Below are 24,232 nucleotides of genomic sequence, written 5' to 3' on the forward strand. Positions count from 1 at the left end.
CAGAAAATACCCCAAAGTGACACCATTCTAAAAACTGTACCCCTCAAGGTGCTCAAAACCACATTCCAGATGTTTAATTAGCCTTTCAGGTGCTTCAAAGAAATGTTTGGAATGTGGAAGGAAAAAATAAACATTTACTTTTCTTTCACAAAAATTTTCCTCAAGACCTAATTTTTTTACTTTTGCAAGGGTAACAGGAGAAAATGGACCATGCAATTTGTTGTGCAATTTCTCCTTAGCATGCTGATATCCCATATGTGGGGAAAATCTACTGTTTGGGCACACGGCTGGGCTTGGAAGGGAAGGAGCGCCATTTCACTTTTTTTATGTAAAATTTGCTTGCATAAGAACATCATGTCATGTTTGGAGAGCCACTGATGTGCCTATACAGTGAAAACTCCCAACATGTGACACCATTTTGGAAGCTAGACCCCTTACGGAACTTATATAGATGTGTATCGAGCACCTTGAACCCACAGCTGCTTCACAGAAGTTTTAACTCCCTACCTTTGATGTGGGCTTCGGCGCTGAGCCCACATCTTTTCTGGCAAATATCAGCTGTTTTGAACAGTTTACATGTGCCTCTAACAGTTGTGGATGGAATCGCGATTCACCTGCGGCTGTTAACTGGTTAAATACTGTTGTCAAACTCTGACAGCGGCGTTTAACATGCACTTCTGGCAAGCGCATCGGAAATCCCGCCCATCGGCGCCTATGTCACATGACCTCAGGTTGATGATGGGATGTCATGACAACCAGAGGTCTCCAACAGACCTCTATGGTTGTCACTGCCGGATTGCAATGAGCGCCAGCCGGTGGTCAGCGCTCATAGCAAGTAAGCAATTCTGCTACATACAGGCGATCTGATCATCGCCTGTATGTAGCAGTGCCGATCATCTCCCATGGAGACTATTGAAGCATGCCAAAAGTAAAAAAAAGTTTTTAAAAATATATATACCGTATATACTCGTGTATAAGCGGAGATTTTCAGCACAATTTGTTGTGCTGACAACGCCCCCCTCGGCTTATACACGAGTCAATTGTCCAGAACGCTGGCGGAGGAGGGAGAGCGGCTATCAGAAGACATCATACTCACCCTCCATCACTGCCTCTCCGTCCCTGCATGTCTGTTGTCACGGTGTCGGCGGCTCTCCTCTCCTTTGCTCAGCGGTCACGTGGTACCGCTCATTAAGGTAATGAATATAGATGCATCTCCACTCCCATAGGCATGGAGCACATATTCATTACCTTAATGAGTGGTACCATGTGACCGCTGAGCAGAGGAGAGGAGAGCGGCTGGCGCCGTGACAACAGAGATGCAGGGACGGGGATGCAGGCGCGAGGAGGATGAGTATGATGGGGGGACAATGTGAGCCATGCATACAACCAGGGGAAGGGGGGGAGCTGAGCCATGAGGGACAGGGAGCTGAGCCATGCGGGACCAGGGAAGCTGAGTAATGCGGGACTGGGAGAGCTGAGCAATGCGAGACCGGGGGAGCTGAGCAATGTGGGACCAGGGGAAGCCATGCATACAAAAGGGGGGCCACACATACCAGGACAGGACAGGGGAAGCCACATACCAGGACATCATATAGGAAAAATTACTGCACACTTAAAACTGGTATGATGCAAATAGGTATATGCCAGGTTTATTCAAAAGAACAAAAAAGGTTGTCACATAAAAATTGTAGAAAGAAACCCAACGTTTCGACCCTCCCGGGTCTTATTCATGGGGTTACTTTGATCCTTTGGTAAACATACATAAGAGTGGCAATGGTAGAGGGTGGGCGAACAATCCCTTTTAGAGCATATCCTGTCACTTGCTGTAGGGCCAGTAAAGGCATGTGTGTCCCGGGTGGATGAAGCTGGATTGGAATGGCCGTCACATTTAAGAAGGGCCTGTAGTGTCCTAAGCCGTGTTACAGGATCAGCGGCGCTCCCGCACCCTGCTGGTAGTGCTGTAGGGCCTTTACTATAGGGCCTTTGCTTTTTACAATAAAGGCCCTACTTGCTGTAGGGCCTTTACTGGCCCTACAGCAAGTGACAGGATATGCTTTAAAAGGGATCGTTCGCCCACCCTCTACCATTGCCACTCTTATGTATATTTACCAAAGGATCAAAGTAACCCCATGAATAAGACCCGGGAGGGTCGAAACGTTGGGTTTCTTTCTGCAATTTTTATGTGGCAACCTTTTTTGTTCTTTTGAATAAACCTGGCATATACCCATTTGCATCATACCAGTTTTGAGTGTGCGGTAATTTTTCCTATATGATTTACTGGACCACACGGTCTGATTTACCGGCACCTCCCTGTCCCTGACCTGAGTGCACACCATTACTTCTATATACATACCAGGACATGACGGGGGAGCCACATACCAGGATAGGACAGGGGGAGCCACGCATAGCAAGACAGGACAGGGGGAGCCATGCATAGCAGGACAGGGATGAGGGGACAATACATACTAGGCTTATACTCAAGTCAATAAGTTTACCCAGTTTTCTGTGCCAAAAGTAGGTGCCTCGGCTTATATTCGGGTTGGCTAATACTCGAGTATATAAAAATATTTATAAAAGATCAAATCACCCCCCTTTCGCCCCATTCAAAATAAAAAAATAAAAAAATCAATCATACACATATTTGGTATCGCCGAATTCAGAATCACCCAACCTATCAATATAAAAAAAGAATTAACCATATCGCTAAACAGCATAATGAGAAAAAAAAGTCAAAACGCCAGTATTACGATTTTTTGGTCACCGCAACATTGCATTAAAATGCAATATAGGGTGATCAAAAGATTGTATCTGCACCAATATGGTATCTTTAAAAATGTCAGCTCAGCACGCAAAAAATAAACCCTCACCCAACCCGAGATCATGAAAAATAGAGATGCTACGGGTCTCGGAAAGTGGCGCTTTTTTTTTTTTTTAAAACAAACTTTGAATGTTTTTTTCTCCACTTAGATAAAAAAGAACCCAGACATGTTTGATGTCTATGAACTCAAAATGACCTGGAGAATCATAATAGCAGGTCAGTTTTAGCATTTAGTGAACATAGTAAAAAAGCAAAACAAAAAAACAATTCTGGAATTGCACTTTTTTTGCAATTTCACCGCTCTTGGAATTTTTTTCCTGTTGTCCAGTATACGATATGTTAAAATAAATGGAGTCATTCAAAAGTACAATTCGTCCCACAAAAAACAAGCCTTCACGTGGCCATATTGACTGAAAAACAAAAAAAATTATGGCTCTGGGACGATGGGTAGCAAAAACGAAAATACATCCGGGAGTTTAAAAAATATTTTAACACTTAATATATATATTTATTTTTTGTGACTTTTTTTACATTGCCCCATCCTGGAATATCTCTGTATAGTGTCAGATTGCTGATCTGATACTCTGCAATGCTTTGCACTGCAGAGTATCACATCAGTGTCTGACAGGCAGGGAAGGAGGCATGTCAGCGCCTGCTCTTAGCAAGCGCTCACAAGCCACTTTCCCTGCAGGACCCTGTGGCCATCTTGTGGATGGGGGGTCTCCATCATTAGGACCACGCGATCGGATTGTGTTGTCCTGATGGAAGTGTGCAGGGAACCCATTCCCTGCACAATGCTCGTCTATATCGCTACCACTACTGACAGTAGCATCAGAGGGGTTAAATGCCCGCGATCAGGGCTGGCCGCTTAGCAGTATATGTACAGCTCATGTCGGGTTAAATGCAAAAATCCATGTCCTTTTGGCCCTCAAACCCTCTCCAATTTATCCAAAATGACTACATATCTACAAACCCCATTTTCCTTTTAGCATAGTTCATTCATATCCAAGAATCCAAGATTGGCAATAATCCTTTACAAATTTTGAAGGCTCTGGGAAGGGGTGTAACTATAATAGATGCAGGGGTTGCTATTACACCTGGGCCCTGGAGCCTAAGGAGCCCAAAAAGTCCCTTTGGCCTATGTGAAAAGACCAGTACCATTAAAGACTTGTAATAATTGGGGGCCCTGTCAGAACTTTTCCATTTGGGCCCATGAGGTTCATGTTACACCACTGGCTCTCTGCTACTACAGTTTGGTGTATCCCAACACATACCATGTTTAATATCGCTGGATCCCGTGGATTCTTTTTTGTTTGACAATTCTCCAGTACCACAGATAAACCAAAGTCTGTTATCACACAAGAAGAATCTTCAGTCACCAAGACGTTGTCACTGCTCAAGTCTCGATGAGCGATTGCAGGTTTGCATATGTCTGTTAGTAGAAAGTAAAAATGTATAGACATATTCATCACCTCATTACAAAATGCTAACAGCACACAAAATAGATTATGTACCAAATAAAACATTTGTAAGGGGTTATTGTCAAAAATTGAGAATAACTTGTTTTTCATCTACTTTTCCAAGTTCTGAAACGTAGACAATTAATAAGACATTGGTATAAACAGTCATCAAAACATTTAAAGTCTATTTTTCTTGGTATGACATCTCAAATACTGTGTTGTCTTGATAATTCGTAATTTACTTCTAAGGTGTTGAAACAATGTATACTTATAAGAACAGACATATCTATGCAAGGCATAGACAGAAGTTGCAAACACTTGAGTAGGTGCCCAAGAACTGCAGAACAATGTTCTCACTGTCTTTAGCAGATTGCACAGTTGAAAAAAAAGGCACTGCAGATTGCAGTGTTAATTGATCTTTTCACTGGCAGTCCTGCCATACCCTCAAGCCTCTCACACAGGAATAGAAAGACTGCCTTCTTGAAACAGTGCCACTGCTGCTATTATCACAGGACTTGAAAGGGTTTTCCAGCTTTTGATATTAGAAAACCCATGTCTCTTGACTGCAGTTTTTTAAATTTAAAGCCAATGTGGCTAAACAAAGAAGTAAGACAGGCAATTAACAGTAAAAAGAAAGCATTTGCACTACTAAAGCAGGATGGCACCATTGAAGCTCTAAAAAACTATAGGGAGAAAAATACTTTATCTAAAAAACTAATTAAAGCTGCCAAAAAGGAAACAGAGAAGCACATTGCTAAGGAGAGTAAAACTAATCCCAAACTGTTCTTCAACTATATCAATAGTAAAAGAATAAAAACTGAAAATGTAGGCCCCTTAAAAAATAGTGAGGAAAGAATGGTTGTAGATGACGAGGAAAAAGCTAACATATTAAACACCTTCTTCTCCACGGTATTCACGGTGGAAAATGAAATGCTAGGTGAAATCCCAAGAAACAATGAAAACCCTATATTAAGGGTCACCAATCTAACCCAAGAAGAGGTGCGAAACCGGCTAAATAAGATTAAAATAGATAAATCTCCGGGTCCGGATGGCATACACCCACGAGTACTAAGAGAACTAAGTAATGTAATAGATAAACCATTATTTCTTATTTTTAGTGACTCTATAGCGACAGGGTCTGTTCCGCAGGACTGGCGCATAGCAAATGTGGTGCCAATATTCAAAAAGGGCTCTAAAAGTGAACCTGGAAATTATAGGCCAGTAAGTCTAACCTCTATTGTTGGTAAAATATTTGAAGGGTTTCTGAGGGATGTTATTCTGGATTATCTCAATGAGAATAACTGTTTAACTCCATATCAGCATGGGTTTATGAGAAATCGCTCCTGTCAAACCAATCTAATCAGTTTTTATGAAGAGGTAAGCTATAGACTGGACCACGGTGAGTCATTGGACGTGGTATATCTCGATTTTTCCAAAGCGTTTGATACCGTGCCGCACAAGAGGTTGGTACACAAAATGAGAATGCTTGGTCTGGGGGAAAATGTGTGTAAATGGGTTAGTAACTGGCTTAGTGATAGAAAGCAGAGGGTGGTTATAAATGGTATAGTCTCTAACTGGGTCGCTGTGACCAGTGGGGTACCGCAGGGGTCAGTATTGGGACCTGTTCTCTTCAACATATTCATTAATGATCTGGTAGAAGGTTTACACAGTAAAATATCGATATTTGCAGATGATACAAAACTATGTAAAGCAGTTAATACAAGAGAAGATAGTATTCTGCTACAGATGGATCTGGATAAGTTGGAAACTTGGGCTGAAAGGTGGCAGATGAGGTTTAACAATGATAAATGTAAGGTTATACACATGGGAAGAGGGAATCAATATCACCATTACACACTGAACGGGAAACCACTGGGTAAATCTGACAGGGAGAAGGACTTGGGGATCCTAGTTAATGATAAACTTACCTGGAGCAGCCAGTGCCAGGCAGCAGCTGCCAAGGCAAACAGGATCATGGGGTGCATTAAAAGAGGTCTGGATACACATGATGAGAGCATTATACTGCCTCTGTACAAATCCCTAGTTAGACCGCACATGGAGTACTGTGTCCAGTTTTGGGCACCGGTGCTCAGGAAGGATATAATGGAACTAGAGAGAGTACAAAGGAGGGCAACAAAATTAATAAAGGGGATGGGAGAACTGCAATACCCAGATAGATTAGCGAAATTAGGATTATTTAGTCTAGAAAAAAGACGACTGAGGGGCGATCTAATAACCATGTATAAGTATATAAGGGGACAATACAAATATCTCGCTGAGGATCTGTTTATACCAAAGAAGGTGACGGGCACAAGGGGGCATTCTTTGCGTCTGGAGGAGAGAAGGTTTTTCCACCAACATAGAAGAGGATTCTTTACTGTTAGGGCAGTGAGAATCTGGAATTGCTTGCCTGAGGAGGTGGTGATGGTGAACTCAGTCGAGGGGTTCAAGAGAGGCCTGGATGTCTTCCTGGAGCAGAACAATATTGTATCATACAATTATTAGGTTCTGTAGAAGGACGTAGATCTGGGTATTTATTATGATGGAATATAGGCTGAACTGGATGGACAAATGTCTTTTTTCGGCCTTACTAACTATGTTACTATGTTACTATGTTACAGTGCGCAGGTGCCGGGAAAGGTCAGAGAGGCCCAGCGCCTGCGCACTGCAGTAGTTTGCTCTGCCCTCAACAGGGCAGACAAAGAACGCCTGCGCCGGAGCCCCGGCAGGAAGACGAGAAGAGGACATCATCATATGAAGATGGGAGGTGCTGGACCCAGACCGTGACGCCCATCGGACTGGACGGCAGCGGGACCGCCTCTTGGTGAGTATAATATAACCTGTTCTTCTTACCTTTCAGGTTACATCGGGGGTTTATCTACAGCATTACAGAATGCTGTAGATAAGTCCCTGATGCCGGTGGCCTTAGCTCATATACGATTTTTTGGGTGACAGATTCCCTTTAACTCTTGATTACAATCTTGGGTTGATACATTTAAGGCCTCATTCATACGTTCTTGAGTCACGTACGTGTTCTATTAGTGTTTTCATTATATTCTATTGGGCTGTTCACATGACCTTTTGTGCAGACTAGTAGGTCCAAAAAAATCATGGAAACGTGTTCGTTTTGATTGAAGTCACTGTTCAAAATCATCAATACAAGTTTATGTGTTGTGGTAATGCGACTCACTCAACTGCTCACACAAGTACACACAGGAACGTTTATTCTGATGGTTTATTCAAACATGGCATAAACCAGTGCAGGATTCAATAACACACACATGGCCTTTTCTGGCAAAACGGGAAAAAGATAATGTATAGTGCAGTCCATATGCCTACGGTGATCCACCCGCTTAGGGTCCAATCAATAGTCCAGCGCAGTTGCACATAAACATAAATACTTCCCAGGAGCTTCATGCCTCCAAAACCCACATACAGAGAAAAAAAAAACCCTCAGTGGTCAGACACTTAACTTGGCAAACCACACCCTTGGGGAGGAGATATGGTGAGGGGCCATCACCCCCCCTCCCAATCTTTTACAGCCACTCACAAAAAAAGATCAACCCTGTCATAGCTGATTAACCCATCTCAGCACATAACATGCTGGAGGAATACTTCTGGGTTTTCACATCATGGAAGATAGCAATCTTCGTGATACATATCAGTGTCCATGAAAATCATAGACATCACATAGTTGGCCTCCGTGTACAACCTGTGTGCTGCCTGGGATTAACACTGCAGTATATAGGAGAAGATTTGTAATTACTTTTTCATCAGTGAGAATCACTGATAAAATGCTGATGGTAAAAACTTATACTGATCAAACACTGATGAAATTCGGATCCAACAAACAACAACACACTGTGTCCACGTTGTTACATATAAGAAAGGATGTCTGAATGAAACCTGAGGGCTCTTTCACACATCTTTTTTTTGTGCTTGTGCTGTCCCTTGGTGGATGGTAACAATTGCTGGAATTGTATGAACTGGTCACCAACCAGTAGGTGAAGGGACACAGAGGGCTATTAAGTGCATGTACGGTGTGTGAACAGATGATTCGAGGGTCCTGGTATTGAAAAAAAATGTTGTATAGGCTAGTGTTATGATAAGGTAATTCAGTACCACAATGGACATAGAGGTCAGAGCACATACAGTGACCTGACAATAACCCAAAAACATTAAACGAGCTCTGAGACGTGGGAACTCTGCTGACCGCAATCCCTAATCCTCTCCAACCACACTAGAGGCAGCCGTGGATTGCGCATAACGCTCCCTATGCAACTCGGCACAGCCTGAGAAACTAGCTAGCCTGAAGATAGAAAATAAGCCTACCTTGCCTCAGAGAAATACCCCAAAGGAAAAGGCAGCCCCCACATATAATGACTGTGAGTTAAGATGAAAAGACAAACGTAGAGATGAAATAGATTTAGCAAAGTGAGGCCCGACTTTCTGAACAGAGCGAGGATAAGAAAGGTAACTTTGCGGTCAACACAAAACCCTACAAAAAAACACGCAAAGGGGGCAAAAAGACCCTCCGTACCGAACTAACGGCACGGAGGTACACCCTCTGCGTCCCAGAGCTTCCAGCAAGCAGGAAAAAACAAATAGACAAGCTGGACAGAAAAAAACAGCAAACAAAATAGCAAAGTGGAACTTAGCTATGTAGAGCAGCAGGCCACAGGAACGATCCAGGAGGAAACAGGTCCAATACTAGAACATTGACTGGAGGCCAGGATCAAAGCACTAGGTGGAGTTAAATAGAGCAGCACCTAACGACTTCACCACATTACCTGAGGAAGGAAACTCAGAAGCCGCAGTACCACTTTCCTCCACCAACGGAAGCTCACAGAGAGAATCAGCCGAAGTACCACTTGTGACCACAGGAGGGAGCTCTGCCACAGAATTCACAACAGTACCCCCCCCTTGAGGAGGGGTCACCGAACCCTCACCAGAGCCCCCAGGATGACCAGGATGAGCCATATGAAAGGCACGAACAAGATCGGGAGCATGGACATCAGAGGCAAAGACCCAGGAATTATCTTCCTGAGCATAACCCTTCCACTTAACCAGATACTGGAGTTTCCGTCTTGAAACACGAGAATCCAAAATCTTCTCCACAATATACTCCAACTTCCCCTCCACCAAAACCGGGGCAGGAGGATCAACACATGGAACCATAGGTGCCACGTATCTCCGCAACAATGACCTATGGAATACGTTATGTATGGAAAAAGAATCTGGAAGGGTCAGACGAAAAGACACAGGATTAAGAACCTCAGAAATCCTATATGGACCAATGAAACGAGGTTTAAACTTAGGAGAGGAAACCTTCATAGGAACATGACGAGAAGATAACCAAACCAAATCCCCAACACGAAGTCGGGGACCCACACAGCGTCTGCGATTAGCGAAACGTTGAGCCTTCTCCTGGGACAAGGTCAAATTGTCCACTACATGAGTCCAAATCTGCTGCAACCTGTCCACCACAGTATCCACACCAGGACAGTCCGAAGACTCAACCTGCCCTGAAGAGAAACGAGGATGGAACCCAGAGTTGCAGAAAAACGGCGAAACCAAGGTAGCCGAGCTGGCCTTATTATTAAGGGCGAACTCAGCCAAAGGCAAAAAGGACACCCAGTCATCCTGATCAGCAGAAACAAAGCATCTCAGATATGTTTCCGAGGTCTGATTGGTTCGTTCGGTCTGGCCATTAGTCTGAGGATGGAAAGCCGAGGAAAAAGACAAGTCAATGCCCATCCTACCACAAAAGGCTCGCCAAAACCTCGAAACAAACTGGGAACCTCTGTCAGAAACGATATTCTCTGGAATGCCATGTAAACGAACCACATGCTGGAAGAACAATGGCACCAAATCAGAGGAGGAAGGTAATTTAGACAAGGGTACCAAATGGACCATCTTAGAGAAGCGATCACAGACCACCCAAATGACTGACATCTTTTGAGAGACGGGAAGATCTGAAATAAAATCCATAGAGATATGTGTCCAAGGCCTCTTCGGGACCGGCAAGGGCAAAAGCAACCCACTGGCACGAGAACAGCAGGGCTTAGCCCGAGCACAAATCCCACAGGACTGCACAAAAGAACGCACATCCCGCGACAGAGATGGCCACCAAAAGGATCTAGCCACTAACTCTCTGGTACCAAAGATTCCAGGATGACCAGCCAACACCGAACAATGAACCTCAGAGATAATTTTATTCGTCCACCTATCAGGGACAAACAGCTTCTCCGCTGGGCAACGATCAGGTTTATTAGCCTGAAATTTTTGCACCACCCGCCGCAAATCAGGGGAGATGGCAGACACAATTACTCCCTCTTTGAGGATACCCGCCGGCTCAGATAAACCCGGAGAGTCGGGCACAAAACTCCTAGACAGAGCATCCGCCTTCACATTTTTAGAGCCCGGAAGGTACGAAATCACAAAGTCAAAACGGGCAAAAAACAGCGACCAACGAGCCTGTCTAGGATTCAACCGCTTGGCAGACTCGAGATAAGTCAAGTTCTTATGATCAGTCAAGACCACCACGCGATGCTTAGCTCCTTCAAGCCAATGACGCCACTCCTCGAATGCCCACTTCATGGCCAGCAACTCTCGATTGCCCACATCATAATTTCGCTCAGCAGGTGAAAACTTCCTGGAAAAGAAGGCGCATGGTTTCATCACCGAGCAATCAGAACTTCTCTGCGACAAAACAGCCCCTGCTCCAATCTCAGAAGCATCAACCTCGACCTGGAATGGAAGCGAAACATCTGGTTGACACAACACAGGGGTAGAAGAAAAACGACGCTTCAACTCTTGAAAAGCTTCCACAGCAGCAGAAGACCAATTGACCACATCAGCACCCTTCTTGGTCAAATCGGTCAATGGTTTAGCAATACTAGAAAAATTGCAGATGAAGCGACGATAAAAATTAGCAAAGCCCAGGAACTTTTGCAGACTTTTCAGAGATGTCGGCTGAGTCCAATCATGGATGGCTTGGACCTTAACAGGGTCCATCTCGATAGTAGAAGGGGAAAAGATGAACCCCAAAAATGAAACCTTCTGAACACCAAAGAGACACTTTGATCCCTTCACAAACAAAGAATTAGCACGCAGGACCTGAAACACCGTTCTGACCTGCTTCACATGAGACTCCCAATCATCCGAGAAGATCAAAATGTCATCCAAGTACACAATCAGGAATTTATCCAGGTACTCTCGGAAGATGTCATGCATAAAGGACTGAAACACTGATGGAGCATTGGCAAGTCCGAATGGCACTACTAGATACTCAAAATGGCCCTCGGGCGTATTAAATGCAGTTTTCCACTCATCGCCTCGCTTAATACGCACAAGATTATACGCACCACGAAGATCTATCTTGGTGAACCAACTAGCCCCCTTAATACGAGCAAACAAATCAGATAACAACGGCAAGGGGTACTGAAATTTAACCGTGATCTTATTTAGAAGGCGGTAATCTATACAAGGTCTCAGCGAACCATCCTTCTTGGCTACAAAAAAGAACCCTGCTCCTAATGGCGACGATGACAGGCGAATATGCCCCTTCTCCAAGGACTCCTTCACATAACTCCGCATAGCGGCGTGCTCAGGCACAGATAAATTAAACAGTCGACCTTTTGGGAATTTACTACCAGGAATCAAATCGATAGCACAATCACAATCCCTATGCGGAGGTAGGGTATCAGACTTGGGCTCATCAAATACATCCCGGTAATCAGACAAGAACTCTGGAACCTCAGAAGGGGTGGATGACGAAATAGTCAGAAATGGGACATCACCATGTACCCCCTGACAACCCCAGCTGGACACAGACATGGATTTCCAATCTAATACTGGATTATGGACTTGTAGCCATGGCAACCCCAACACGACCACATCATGCAGATTATGCAACACCAGAAAGCGAATAACCTCCTGATGTGCAGGAGCCATGCACATGGTCAGCTGGGTCCAGTACTGAGGCTTATTCTTGGCCAAAGGCGTAGCATCAATTCCTCTCAATGGAATAGGACACTGCAAGGGCTCCAAGAAAAACCCACAACGCCTAGCATACTCCAAGTCCATCAAATTCAGGGCAGCGCCTGAATCCACAAATGCCATGACAGAATACGATGACAAAGAGCAGATCAAGGTAACGGACAGAAGAAATTTTGACTGTACCGTACCAATGGTGGCAGACCTAGCGAACTGCTTAGTGCGCTTAGGACAATCAGAGATAGCATGAGTGGAATCACCACAGTAGAAACACAGCCCATTCAGACGTCTGTGTTCTTGCCGTTCAACTCTGGTCAAAGTCCTATCGCACTGCATAGGCTCAGGTTTAAGCTCAGGTAATACCGCCAAATGGTGCACAGATTTACGCTCACGCAAGCGTCGACCGATCTGAATGGCCAAAGACATAGACTCATTCAGACCAGCAGGCATAGGAAATCCCACCATGACATCCTCAAGGGCTTCAGAGAGACCCTTTCTGAAAATAGCTGCGAGCGCACCTTCATTCCATTGAGTGAGTACGGACCACTTTCTAAATTTCTGACAATATACCTCTATCTCATCCTGACCCTGACACAGAGCCAGCAAATTTTTCTCTGCCTGATCCACTGAATTAGGTTCATCGTACAGCAATCCGAGAGCCAGGAAAAACGCATCGATATTACTTAATGCAGGATCTCCTGACGCAAGAGAAAATGCCCAGTCCTGAGGGTCGCCACGTAAAAAAGAAATAATGATCCTAACTTGTTGAACTGGGTCACCAGAGGAGCGAGGTTTCAAAGCCAGAAATAGTTTACAATTATTTTTGAAACTCAGAAATTTAGTTCTATCTCCAAAATACAAATCAGGAATAGGAATTCTCGGTTCTAACATAGAATTCTGAACCACAAAGTCTTGAATATTTTGTACTCTTGCCGTGAGCTGATCCACACATGAAGACAGACCTTTAATGTCCATCGCTACACCTGTGTCCTGAACCACCCAAATGTCTAGGGGAAAAAAAAGACAAAACACAGTGCAGAGAAAAAAAAATGGTCTCAGAACTTCTTTTTTCCCTCTATTGAGAATCATTAGTACTTTGGGCCTCCAGTACTGTTATGATAAGGTAATTCAGTATCACAATGGACATAGAGGTCAGAGCACATACAGTGACCTGACAATAACCCAAAAACATTAAACGAGCTCTGAGACGTGGGAACTCTGCTGACCGCAATCCCTAATCCTCTCCAACCACACTAGAGGCAGCCGTGGATTGCGCATAACGCTCCCTATGCAACTCGGCACAGCCTGAGAAACTAGCTAGCCTGAAGATAGAAAATAAGCCTACCTTGCCTCAGAGAAATACCCCAAAGGAAAAGGCAGCCCCCACATATAATGACTGTGAGTTAAGATGAAAAGACAAACGTAGAGATGAAATAGATTTAGCAAAGTGAGGCCCGACTTTCTGAACAGAGCGAGGATAGGAAAGGTAACTTTGCGGTCAACACAAAACCCTACAAAAAACCACGCAAAGGGGGCAAAAAGACCCTCCGTACCGAACTAACGGCACGGAGGTACACCCTCTGCGTCCCAGAGCTTCCAGCAAGCAGGAAAAAACAAATAGACAAGCTGGACAGAAAAAAACAGCAAACAAAATAGCAAAGTGGAACTTAGCTATGCAGAGCAGCAGGCCACAGGAACGATCCAGGAGGAAACAGGTCCAATACTAGAACATTGACTGGAGGCCAGGATCAAAGCACTAGGTGGAGTTAGAGCAGCACCTAACGACTTCACCACATCACCTGAGGAAGGAAACTCAGAAGCCGCAGTACCACTTTCCTCCACCAACGGAAGCTCACAGAGAGAATCAGCCGAAGTACCACTTGTGACCACAGGAGGGAGCTCTGCCACAGAATTCACAACAGGCTAGACAGGGATAGTTAGATAAGTATGCGGAGGTGATAGGCCAGTCTATGTCTAATGCAGGGTGTTTCTGAGTCCCTCTGAGTCTCTAATTGTTGACACTTCTTGCTTCCTTCATAAATTACACTGAAATTCCCCATTTTTAATAAAAAAATCAATTTTGGTTTACTTAAATTATTTTTTATATCCTTTTTAAATTTTGTCTCATAGACAAGTCATACAGGAAAAATGTTTCTTAACTTTTTTCCCTGTAAACTCCAAGTTCTCTTTTATTTTGAGTGTTTTACTCTCAGTCCTTAAAGTAGAGTAAATGTGTGACACCATTGTTTTCAGCAGCGATCTGGGAGTCAAAGATGCTTCCAGGGGTCTTCCCCATGATGTTCTCCTTACATACAGCACTTTTCCCATCCATTTCAATATTTTCAGTGCCTCCCCAGACCTCTTTGTAGCTTCTAGTGGAAAAATGCTTGGATTTCCTATTGACTCCCATTCTACTCGTTACTCGGAACAAGCATCCGAACATTAGGAATTTCCCAGTTCGAGTATTAGAGCATTTTATTTAGTACTTACTCATCCATAGTCTTTATCCTTGGGGATTTGACCCAAGGTATACTGCCCGGCTCACATTAACTAGTGGCCTTCCCTGAAATAGCCTTAAGGTACCTTCACACATAACGATATTGTTAACGATATCGTTGCTTTTTGTGACGTAGCAACGATATCGTTAATGAAATCGTTATGTGTGACAGCGACCAACGATCAAGCCCCTGCTGGGAGATCGTTGGCCGCTGAATAAAGTCCAGAACTTTATTTCGTCGCTGGACTCCCTGGAGACATCGCTGGATCGGCGTGTGTGACACCGATCGAGCGATGTCTTCACTGGTAACCAGGGTAAAAATAGGGTAACTAAGCGCAGGGCCGCGCTTAGTAACCCGATGTTTACCCTGGTTACCATCCTAAAAGTAAAAAAAAAACAAACACTACATACTTACCTACAGCCGTCTGTCCTCCAGCGCTGTGCTCTGCTCTCCTCCTGTACTGTCTGTGAGCGTCGGTCAGCCGGAAAGCAGAGCGGTGACGTCACCGCTCTGCTTTCCGGCCGCTGTGCTCACACAGTCAGTACAGGAGGAGTGCAGAGCACAGCGCTGGAGAACAGACAGCTGTAGGTAAGTATGTAGTGTTTGGTTTTTTTTACTTTTAGGATGGTAACCAGGGTAAACATCGGGTTACTAAGCGCGGCCCTGCGCTTAGTTACCCGATGTTTACCCTGGTTACCGGCATAGTTGGTCGCTGGAGAGCGGTCTGTGTGACAGCTCTCCAGCGACGCTGCATCGATCCGGATCGTTGTCGGTATCGCTGCAGCGTCGCTTAATGTGAAGGGGCCTTTACTATGGTACCTCCAGAAAATGCTAAGTAAAGTCAACAGAAGACAAAGTGACACAGGACTCACCTATCTCCACTGCCTCTAGTTGAACCCCCACTGATCAGGCAATGATGGCCTAGCGATTTATAACCAATATCTCTCCTGAGACGACCCCTTAGAAAAGACATTTCTCCATTTATGTTAGGGTATGTGCACACCATATCTTTTACACGCCAGAGTTCCCACCTAGTTTTTTTAAGCAGAACACTTTTTAGGAAAACGACTGAAGGCAGTGATTTTGCTGAAATGTCTTTTTTGAAGTCTGGTAATTTTTGCGGCGGCTTTGCTACTGATCATTTTTTTTGTCTGTATGTATAAAATAATGAGCTGCCAGAAAATAGTCAGGTCACCTCTTTAAGCTGCTTCACTGCTTTTGAAGCCTGAAACATTTCTTTGTCCTTTAAAGCAAAAGTGTGTCCCATGCATAAAGGTTCATTAATCAAACTCAGTAATGCAAATAATAATGTTTTTTTGTACTACATATTCCAATATGAACCAATAAAACACCTCTACTAACCCCCATTCCTCAAGTCAGTATGGAGTAAAGCCAAACCTCTGGCTATGGAAATGGCCATGCAGCAAGCTGTGTCCCAGTCAATTGTTCGATCAGTCAAGTAGTTCCTCAAAGAGCCCTGATGGTAAAATAGTGAGGTTGCAGATATTAAAACTATAAATATATTAGGGCTCTTAAAGCATTTTAGGCAGGTCTGGAAAAAATGTTGCAAAGTAAGAATTCTATAAAAATGGAAGCATTTATTTTTATTAATTAACAAAATACAAAATGAAAGAACAAAAAGAGAAACCTAAATCAAATCAATAATTCTGATATCTGCAACACATTAATTTTTCCCCATGGCAAACTTCCCATCCCATCCACATGTATTATACTGCAACTGTAAGGTCTCATGTTGACATCAGTTTTTCCCATATGAGTTTTCTCTGTGTTTTTCCTGGATAGAAGTCATACATATGTACGTATAGGACATATGGGACCGTTCATATTTTCTCTTTTTTTTCAGACCGAGTTATCTACACCAAAATTTAGACACATTTTGATATGAGTCATGGATAAAACTCATAAAATAAAGTCTGTTGGTCTGTGAAAAAAAAATGACAGCAATCAGATGCCATTCATGTGCCACCATTGTTCCCTGAATAATGGGAGAAGCTTGAGAAACTTCCATCCAGGTGGCCTTACAGTGCAGGTCATGTGTATGTGACTCGAATATAAGACTTGAACACTTACTTGGGGATAATGTTGAAAGACTAAAAGCTGATGGTCCTGCAGTAATCCCTCATTACCAGATCCAGCTGCTAGGAGGCAAACAATGTTCTCATGCTGTAGAGGGGTCAGAAGGTTCAGTATCTTCCATTCTTGGTGATAAAGGTTCTTCTTTGGTGGTGGGAAGCCTTTTATGATAACACCTTTACCATACAGATTACCAAACCACAGACTTACTGCCAAACTATCTTCTCGAAGCACCTAGAACACAAAAAGGAATTGTTAAAATTGGTAGCAGCATTAATAAAATAAAATAATCTGCTCTGGGGACCTTTTGCTACTATTGCCTAATAAATACTGTACTTTGAGATATGAGGTCAGATTGTTTGGCAAAATAAAGAGGCTTCAAGGGGCTTTTTCAGAAATAACACTAAAGACATATCAGTAGGGTAGGCAATCAATATCAAATTGTTTGGGTTGGGGTCCAATACCACCAGCAAGCTGATCTGCATTACCCGGGAGTGGGAACAGTGAACATAGCACTGATGCTCCAGCTCCAGCAAATCGCTTGTTCTTCAGGTGATTGAACTGCAAAACATTGCACTGTATAAACAAGGGATGAGCAGCCGATAAATGATACTGTACAGGTATAACACCATTGTAGTAACAATCGTTCTTCCCAGTCTTTTGTAAGCAGGCTGATATATAAGGGTGGAAAGACTTGTATATGGGTTAGCGCTCATTAATGGTTCGCCAATGGGCAGAAATGCGCACGCACCATTACTGTGCTCTATGGAGTTTCCATTTTCCAGAAAGAATGACAGACAGAGTACAGCACAGAAGAGTGGACATATTAAGTCTAGATAATACTAGACTGAACCTTCAGTGCATATTGACAAACCGCAAACCTGCAGTAGGGTGAGTCCTTCCACTGGCCGCATTGGAGGGCAGCTTCTCTCTTCTAGAAGAACCTCCTCATGTTCCAGCAAGCCCTCCCCCCTGTCCAGGAGACAGTGATTTGCTTTCCTCACTAGTGAGAGTAGGTTAATTACCACAAATGAGGAACAAATTAATTTGTCAATATACTGTTATTGCATCTATTGATACTTTTCACAAGACAAGATTTCTCATTCTTCTTACCTAAGATGAAACCGAAAATGCTCAATATTAGAAAGAAGGTGATGATAGCCACCAGCACAGCCACATGGTTCCCTGAAATTCACACATAGTTCATTAGTATATTTTTATACTCTTACAATATAAACAGGTAAAAAATCATTATCACTGTGGCAATTTTCTTTTTTTTTTCCTATATATTGGTAACTAACCAGCAATATTCTAGCTCTGTAACTTGTTTCATCCCAGCTCACTTGCTTCTATACATTTCAGTCCCTTCATTCTGGTCATCTGTGTCATGTGATCATGCCACTTATATGTTCTTCCGTACATACACGTCATACATCTATCCCCTATCCGATTTATAATATACAGTATCATACATCATCTTGGAATTATTTACTATGTTTTGGAATGTTGTGTGTTATGTGAGATTAATATATTTTGCTTAATGTTATGTTGTATAATAGATTGAATAATTACTTATTCTTGTATTTCGTAGTTCCTCAAGTTACTTTATTAATTTTAGAGGACCTGTCACCAGGTTAAAAGTGGACCATTTTTACTCTTATTTGTTTCTAAGCATTCTGTTTTTTTTGTTTGTAATATTTTTTCAGAGCTGTGAACTGTGTTGTTTATTTCTAATTTTTATAGTCTTTACCAAAGGAGCATTACTTACAGATAGGGCATGTCTTATTAGTGTTCTGCATTATTACCCAGTGAGCAACACCCCTTTGGTAAAGGCTATAACATTTTGCACTGTATAAGAAAATGGCCCATATCTCCGGCAATGCAGAAGGAATAAAGTGAAAGCAAAAACTGTCCACTTTTGGCCTTGTGACAGGTCCTCTTTAAATTCAGGAAGACCAGTGTAAATTGAAAATATCACAAGTTGAGACAAGGGGGGAAACTCCCTAAAACCGTAAAGCACTACTCCAGCAATTTTTTCTTATTTTATTGCTGGAGTGGTGTCCCTAATCTAAGTTTCCTGTCCCTAGTAATAAACTTTCCAGCCACCTTCAGCTTCTGTTATCAGTGTCGCTCTGGTCGGTCTACTCCAGGTTGTGACCTGCTGGATTGTTCCAGTGTTTGCTGGGCAACTCAATTCATGAGCCAGGATGAGGCTCTCATAGACTTACACTGAGAGCTTGTCCATTACCTCTGACTTCCGGTCAGTAAGAAATTGCGTTAACAAGATGGTGGGACCGAAGCGGGCCGGGTACGGCTGAAGACAGCGGATGATATGTACAGTATAATACTAGGGTCAGGGAGCTTACATTATGGTCACCATTCAAGCACTGAAGTAAAAAAAAACCAAAACACTGGAGTGGTGCATTACCCCAAAAGAAGTTAAAATAAAGATTAAAGGGCTTACTAGGAATATTACAAAAAAATGGAATAACAGCTGTAAATGTGTTAATATAATAAGCATTACATACCTATTCAGTCTCTTGCTAGTTCAGCACCACCACTCCCCAACTGTACTGCAGTGACAACACGGGGAGCCATTGGCCTTAGCAGTCACAGTAGCATGTAAACAGTGAAACAAGTGGCAAACACAATGATAAAAGCATCATCATTGAAGAACCATTGAGGACCACCAATGTAGCAGAACTTGAGCAGTAGGGAATGTAATGTTTATTTTATTGTTTTAATAATGGTACTATGCTGAAAGCCAAAACATAATTTTGGCACCACTGAAATAATGTAATTCATTTTCAAATACTGAGGTTTTTCTAACAATAACAGCAAATATTGGTGGAGAACCTTTTAAAAGTTCAATTCCCCCAAATGATGTAGTCTTGTATTCCTTTTTATTCCTGCATATCTGAAACAGAATGGAAAAAGGTTCCTGCTCACAGCTTTATATAGAAGGTTACAACTCCACATTGTAAGGCACTACCTGTTTGCCACTTTTATTCATGGGGGTATTATCTTTGTGGTACCATTTTTGCAGCAGTAGGATACTGGTAAAGAGGGCAGCAGGGTGTGAAATTTGTGTAGAGGGTGGACAGTATGCTGAAAAAGCAAAGAAACAAAAATATTTGGGACGCAAATTCTGCAGAAACAAGTTTGTGCCCAGGCAACGGTATCATGGTGGTCTGGTCTAGATGGAAAAGAACATGTAAAGTAAGTGACTTTCTAGAGAAGATCTCACTTGTGAGTCACTGGATGAACAACATGATTACACTGCAGACACCATAGAACAAGTATGTGACCACTATATGATGATATTTTATTGGTTTTCATAGAATCATAGAATGGTAGAGTTGGAAGGAACCTCCTGGGTCATCTGGTCCAACCCCCTGCTTAGTGTTTGTGATACTTAGGGCATGTGATATTATTTGGCCCTTGTATAGTGACATTATTTGTTTGACTAAATAATTCAGAGAGTTGTATGTATATTGTGTTTATGACACTTTTTACAACTTTTTTCTTTTTGTAACCCTACACTAAAATGTTATCTCTTAATAAGCCACCGGGAGTAGCATGTCACAGCAGAGGGGAAACTAGTCATCAAAATCTGAAGAGAAGAACAACAGGCCATTGTGGACCACGGGGCAGATAAAGAAAGAGGCTGATTCAAGTAAGTAGCTGTATCGCTCCTCCTCAGGGTCTACATGTTATGAAACTAGGGACGATGGATGGACCATCGCTATCACCACTGGCTGGTAAGTTAAACATAGGGTAACAAGGATTCTACCTTGTGCTGGAAGAGGGCTGCATCAGCAGGCAGCTCAGGAACCCAACCAAGTTAAAGCGGTTTTGCAGACTAGGACAAATTTTTGGCAAGCAATATACAGAATCTTAAGAGTGTGCAAAATAGACACTGTTTAGATTCAGCGTTGTTAACTGTTTTGAGTGGTTGACGTGGTGACAAATGTGCAAAACAGTAAATTAACAGGAAATAAGAAATTGTGTTAGCGGTTTTAGGGTTAAGGAAGATGCTGCTAATCATATGGTTGGCAATGTTCGAATGTCTCTTAGAAGGTAATGTGAGCAACTATAGCGTGGGCATTTTAACTTGGAGCAATGACTTCAGGAACAGGTCGGCAAACAGGTGAGAAGATTTAGACACAGCTGTGATGTAGGAGTTTAGGATAGCTGGAAGCAAGCCAGTGGAATCAGAGCCAAGGGCAGATGTGCCACAGTTCGAGGATTGCTGTTTTGGAATAGTCAGGATTCTACATTGTCCTTGACATTTTTTTAAAATGCACAGTGCTCTAGGTGTGGCATTTTTTCATGCTTTTCGCATAGATTTCAGTATAAGACAAAAATGCATAAAAAAACACGTGTGAAATAAGACCACCAATAAGCTTGTAAAAGATGGATGAAATTCATATGTCATTTTTCACAAGAACAGCAATAAAATAAAATACATATGAAAAAAGCCTATTTAAGATTGATGTATTCGACAAATTACATACACTCTTCAACATTAATATTACAACATTAAGAAGGAAAAGTCATGGAGATATGGAAATCACAGGATGGATAGACATGTTACTTATATGCAAATTATGAAAAAATGGAAACAAAATTTTCAAAACATCTTGATTTATTTGGTACCGACTAGGAGCACCATGTGCAAAAATCCCCACACTTACACACTTTGGTTGATACCAATGAGGTTATTAATGGTGGTCTAAGGAATGTTCTGCCACGCTGAATGCATTTAGGAAAATAATCAAATCCCTTTGCAATTGCTGACCCATGACGTTCGAGATGTGCTTGATGGAAGACAAGTCAGGAGACACTGCAGCCCATGGTAGCACTTTTTGGGAACGCAGGCTCCCCACATTGGCATGAGCAACATGCAGCCTAGCTTTGTTTGGTAAACAAGCAGCTTCTGGGACTCTTTGAAGAAATGGCTGTATCACTGATCCCACAACTAAATCAGTGTAGCGCTGAGCTTTTACTTTACCTGGTATGAAGGCTAGGGGAGTCTGGCTACTGTACATTATACCACACCAATCCCAGGAATAGGACTGGTGTGACATCTCCTTGTGAAGGCCTATTCATGGTGTTAATCATGCGGTCTCTAGACCAGTCTTCAACTATCATCCAAGACAAAAACAAGACTCATCGCTGAAGAGGATGGGCCTCTGATCTAGCCTCCATTGATCCATTTCAGCCTCAGGTCTCCTCCTGGAGACCACATGGACAACTTCATGAAGAGGCATTCATCGTGGCAGAACATTCCTCAGACAACCATTAATAACCTTGTTGATGGCATGCCAAGATGTGTAAGTGAGTGGTTTTCATACTTGAAATTAAATAAATTAAAATATTTAGAAAAAATTTCTTCAATTTTGTTTACAATTTGCATATCATTACCATGCCTATCGGTCATCTTATTTCCATAATTCCCTGACTTTTACTTCTTGGTGTTGCAATTGCAATGTTAAGTACTTACATAGATTTAAAAAATACAGATTTGTCAGGTTCAACCTTAGGGAGTGTGCACACAGAAAACACTTGAAAAAGCACTGCAAAACCGCTGTATAAAGTGAACATAGCACACAGCTTTGTTAACTTTACAAGTTATGGAGAGGAGAAATTACAAAATTAACAAAAAATTTTATTCAGCTCTGCAGCCTCTACTTCATGATGTGGTCAGTTTATTGTGCTATACCTGGTCAAAGGTTCTCTTTAAAGGTTTCCATATTGAGCAGTTTGTTTGCTTTTCGTGGAGACTCAAGGTTTATCATATGCGCACCTCATCAAGGAGTGTAACCATTCAGAATTAAATGAGTCTACCAAATTTTATGTCTACTGCAGAGTAGGAAAAATTACAGATTATTTTTGGGCGGCTGTGCTTTTGATGATGGATTTTGATTCTGTCCCCTGCCAGTGATGTCACTTCTCAGGAGAACAATTTCCAAAATAGATGTAGATTAGGAAGTGGATGATATGTAATTCGGCTAACCCAGGGTGAACATGTATTTTATCACATCCTTCTTAAAACTGAAAGGATTTCAGTTGATATAAATCGATCAAGATTTCTCAAATTTTCCACTGTATATATAGTTGGCATCTATATATTCCAGGCTCTGATCTACAGGTGCTTCTCACAAAATTAGAATATAATCAAAGAATTTATTTCAATACAAAAAGTGAAACTCATATATAGAGTCAATAAAAACAGAGTGATCTATTTCGAGTGTTTATTTCTGGTAATGCTGATGATTAGGCTTACAGCCAATGAAAACCCAAAAGTCATTATCACAATAAACTACAATATTTCCAAAAAAACACAATGGCTTCCTAAAATGGTACCTAAGGGTATGTGTCCACGTTCAGGATTGCATCAGGATTTGGTCAGGATTTTCCATCAGTTTTTGTAAGCCAAAACCAGGAGTGGGTGAAAAATACAGAAGTGGTGCATATGTTTCTATTATACTTTTCTGCTAATTGTTCCACTCCTGGTTTTGGCTTACAAATACTGATGAAAAATCCTGACCAAATCCTGATGCAATCCTGAACGTGGACACATACCCTTAAGGCCCCTTCACATTAAGCGACGCTGCAGCGATACCGACAACGATCCGGATCGCTGCAGCGTCGCTGTTTGGTCGCTGGAGAGCTGTCACACAGACAGCTCTCCAGCGACCAACGATCCCGAGGTCCCCAGGTAACCAGGGTAAATATCGGGTAACTAAGCGCAGGGCCGCGCTTAGTAACCCGATGTTTACCCTGGTTACCAGCGTAAAAGTAAAAAAAAACAACCACTACATACTTACCTACCGCTGTCTGTCCCCGGCGCTGTGCTCTGCACTCCTCCTGCACTGACTGTGAGCACAGCGGCCGGAAAGCGGAGCGGTGATGTCACCGCTCTGCTTTCCGGCTGACCGACGCTCACAGCCAGAGCAGAGAAGCAGAGCGCCGGGGACAGACAGCGGTAGGTAAGTATGTAGTGGTTGTTTTTTTTTACTTTTACGCTGGTAACCAGGGTAAACATCGGGTAACTAAGCGCGGCCCTGCGCTTAGTTACCCGATGTTTACCCTGGTTACCAGTGAAGACATCGCTGGATCGGTGTCACACACGCCGATCCAGCGATGTCCACGGGAGATCCAGCCACGAAATAAAGTTCTGGACTTTGTTCAGCGACCAACGATCTCCCAGCAGGGGCCTGATCGTTGGTCGCTGTAACACATAACAATTTCCTTAACGATATTGTTGCTACGTCACAAAAAGCAACGATATCGTTAACGATATCGTTATGTGTGAAGGTACCTTTAGTCTTTTTCAGTAGGCTGCACAATTATGGGGA

At 42.7% G+C, this 24,232-nt stretch overlaps 1 protein-coding gene across 1 annotated transcript in view; it reads right to left on the reverse strand.

The window, feature by feature from the left end:
* Positions 1–24,232, reverse strand: part of AMHR2 (anti-Mullerian hormone receptor type 2) — a 44,422-nt gene that overhangs the window by 15,085 nt on the left and 5,105 nt on the right. Inside the window, exons 3-7 of the mRNA XM_069759895.1 lie at positions 17,982–18,053; positions 17,750–17,871; positions 16,866–17,102; positions 16,137–16,251; positions 4,093–4,250 (exon numbers count right to left, since the gene is read on the reverse strand). Coding sequence (XP_069615996.1) covers positions 4,093–4,250; positions 16,137–16,251; positions 16,866–17,102; positions 17,750–17,871; positions 17,982–18,053 — 704 coding nt within the window. The remainder of the gene's footprint in view (positions 1–4,092; positions 4,251–16,136; positions 16,252–16,865; positions 17,103–17,749; positions 17,872–17,981; positions 18,054–24,232) is intronic.

The sequence above is a fragment of the Ranitomeya imitator genome, chromosome 3, assembly GCF_032444005.1.
Source record: "Ranitomeya imitator isolate aRanImi1 chromosome 3, aRanImi1.pri, whole genome shotgun sequence".
Taxonomy (NCBI): Eukaryota; Metazoa; Chordata; class Amphibia; order Anura; family Dendrobatidae; genus Ranitomeya; species Ranitomeya imitator.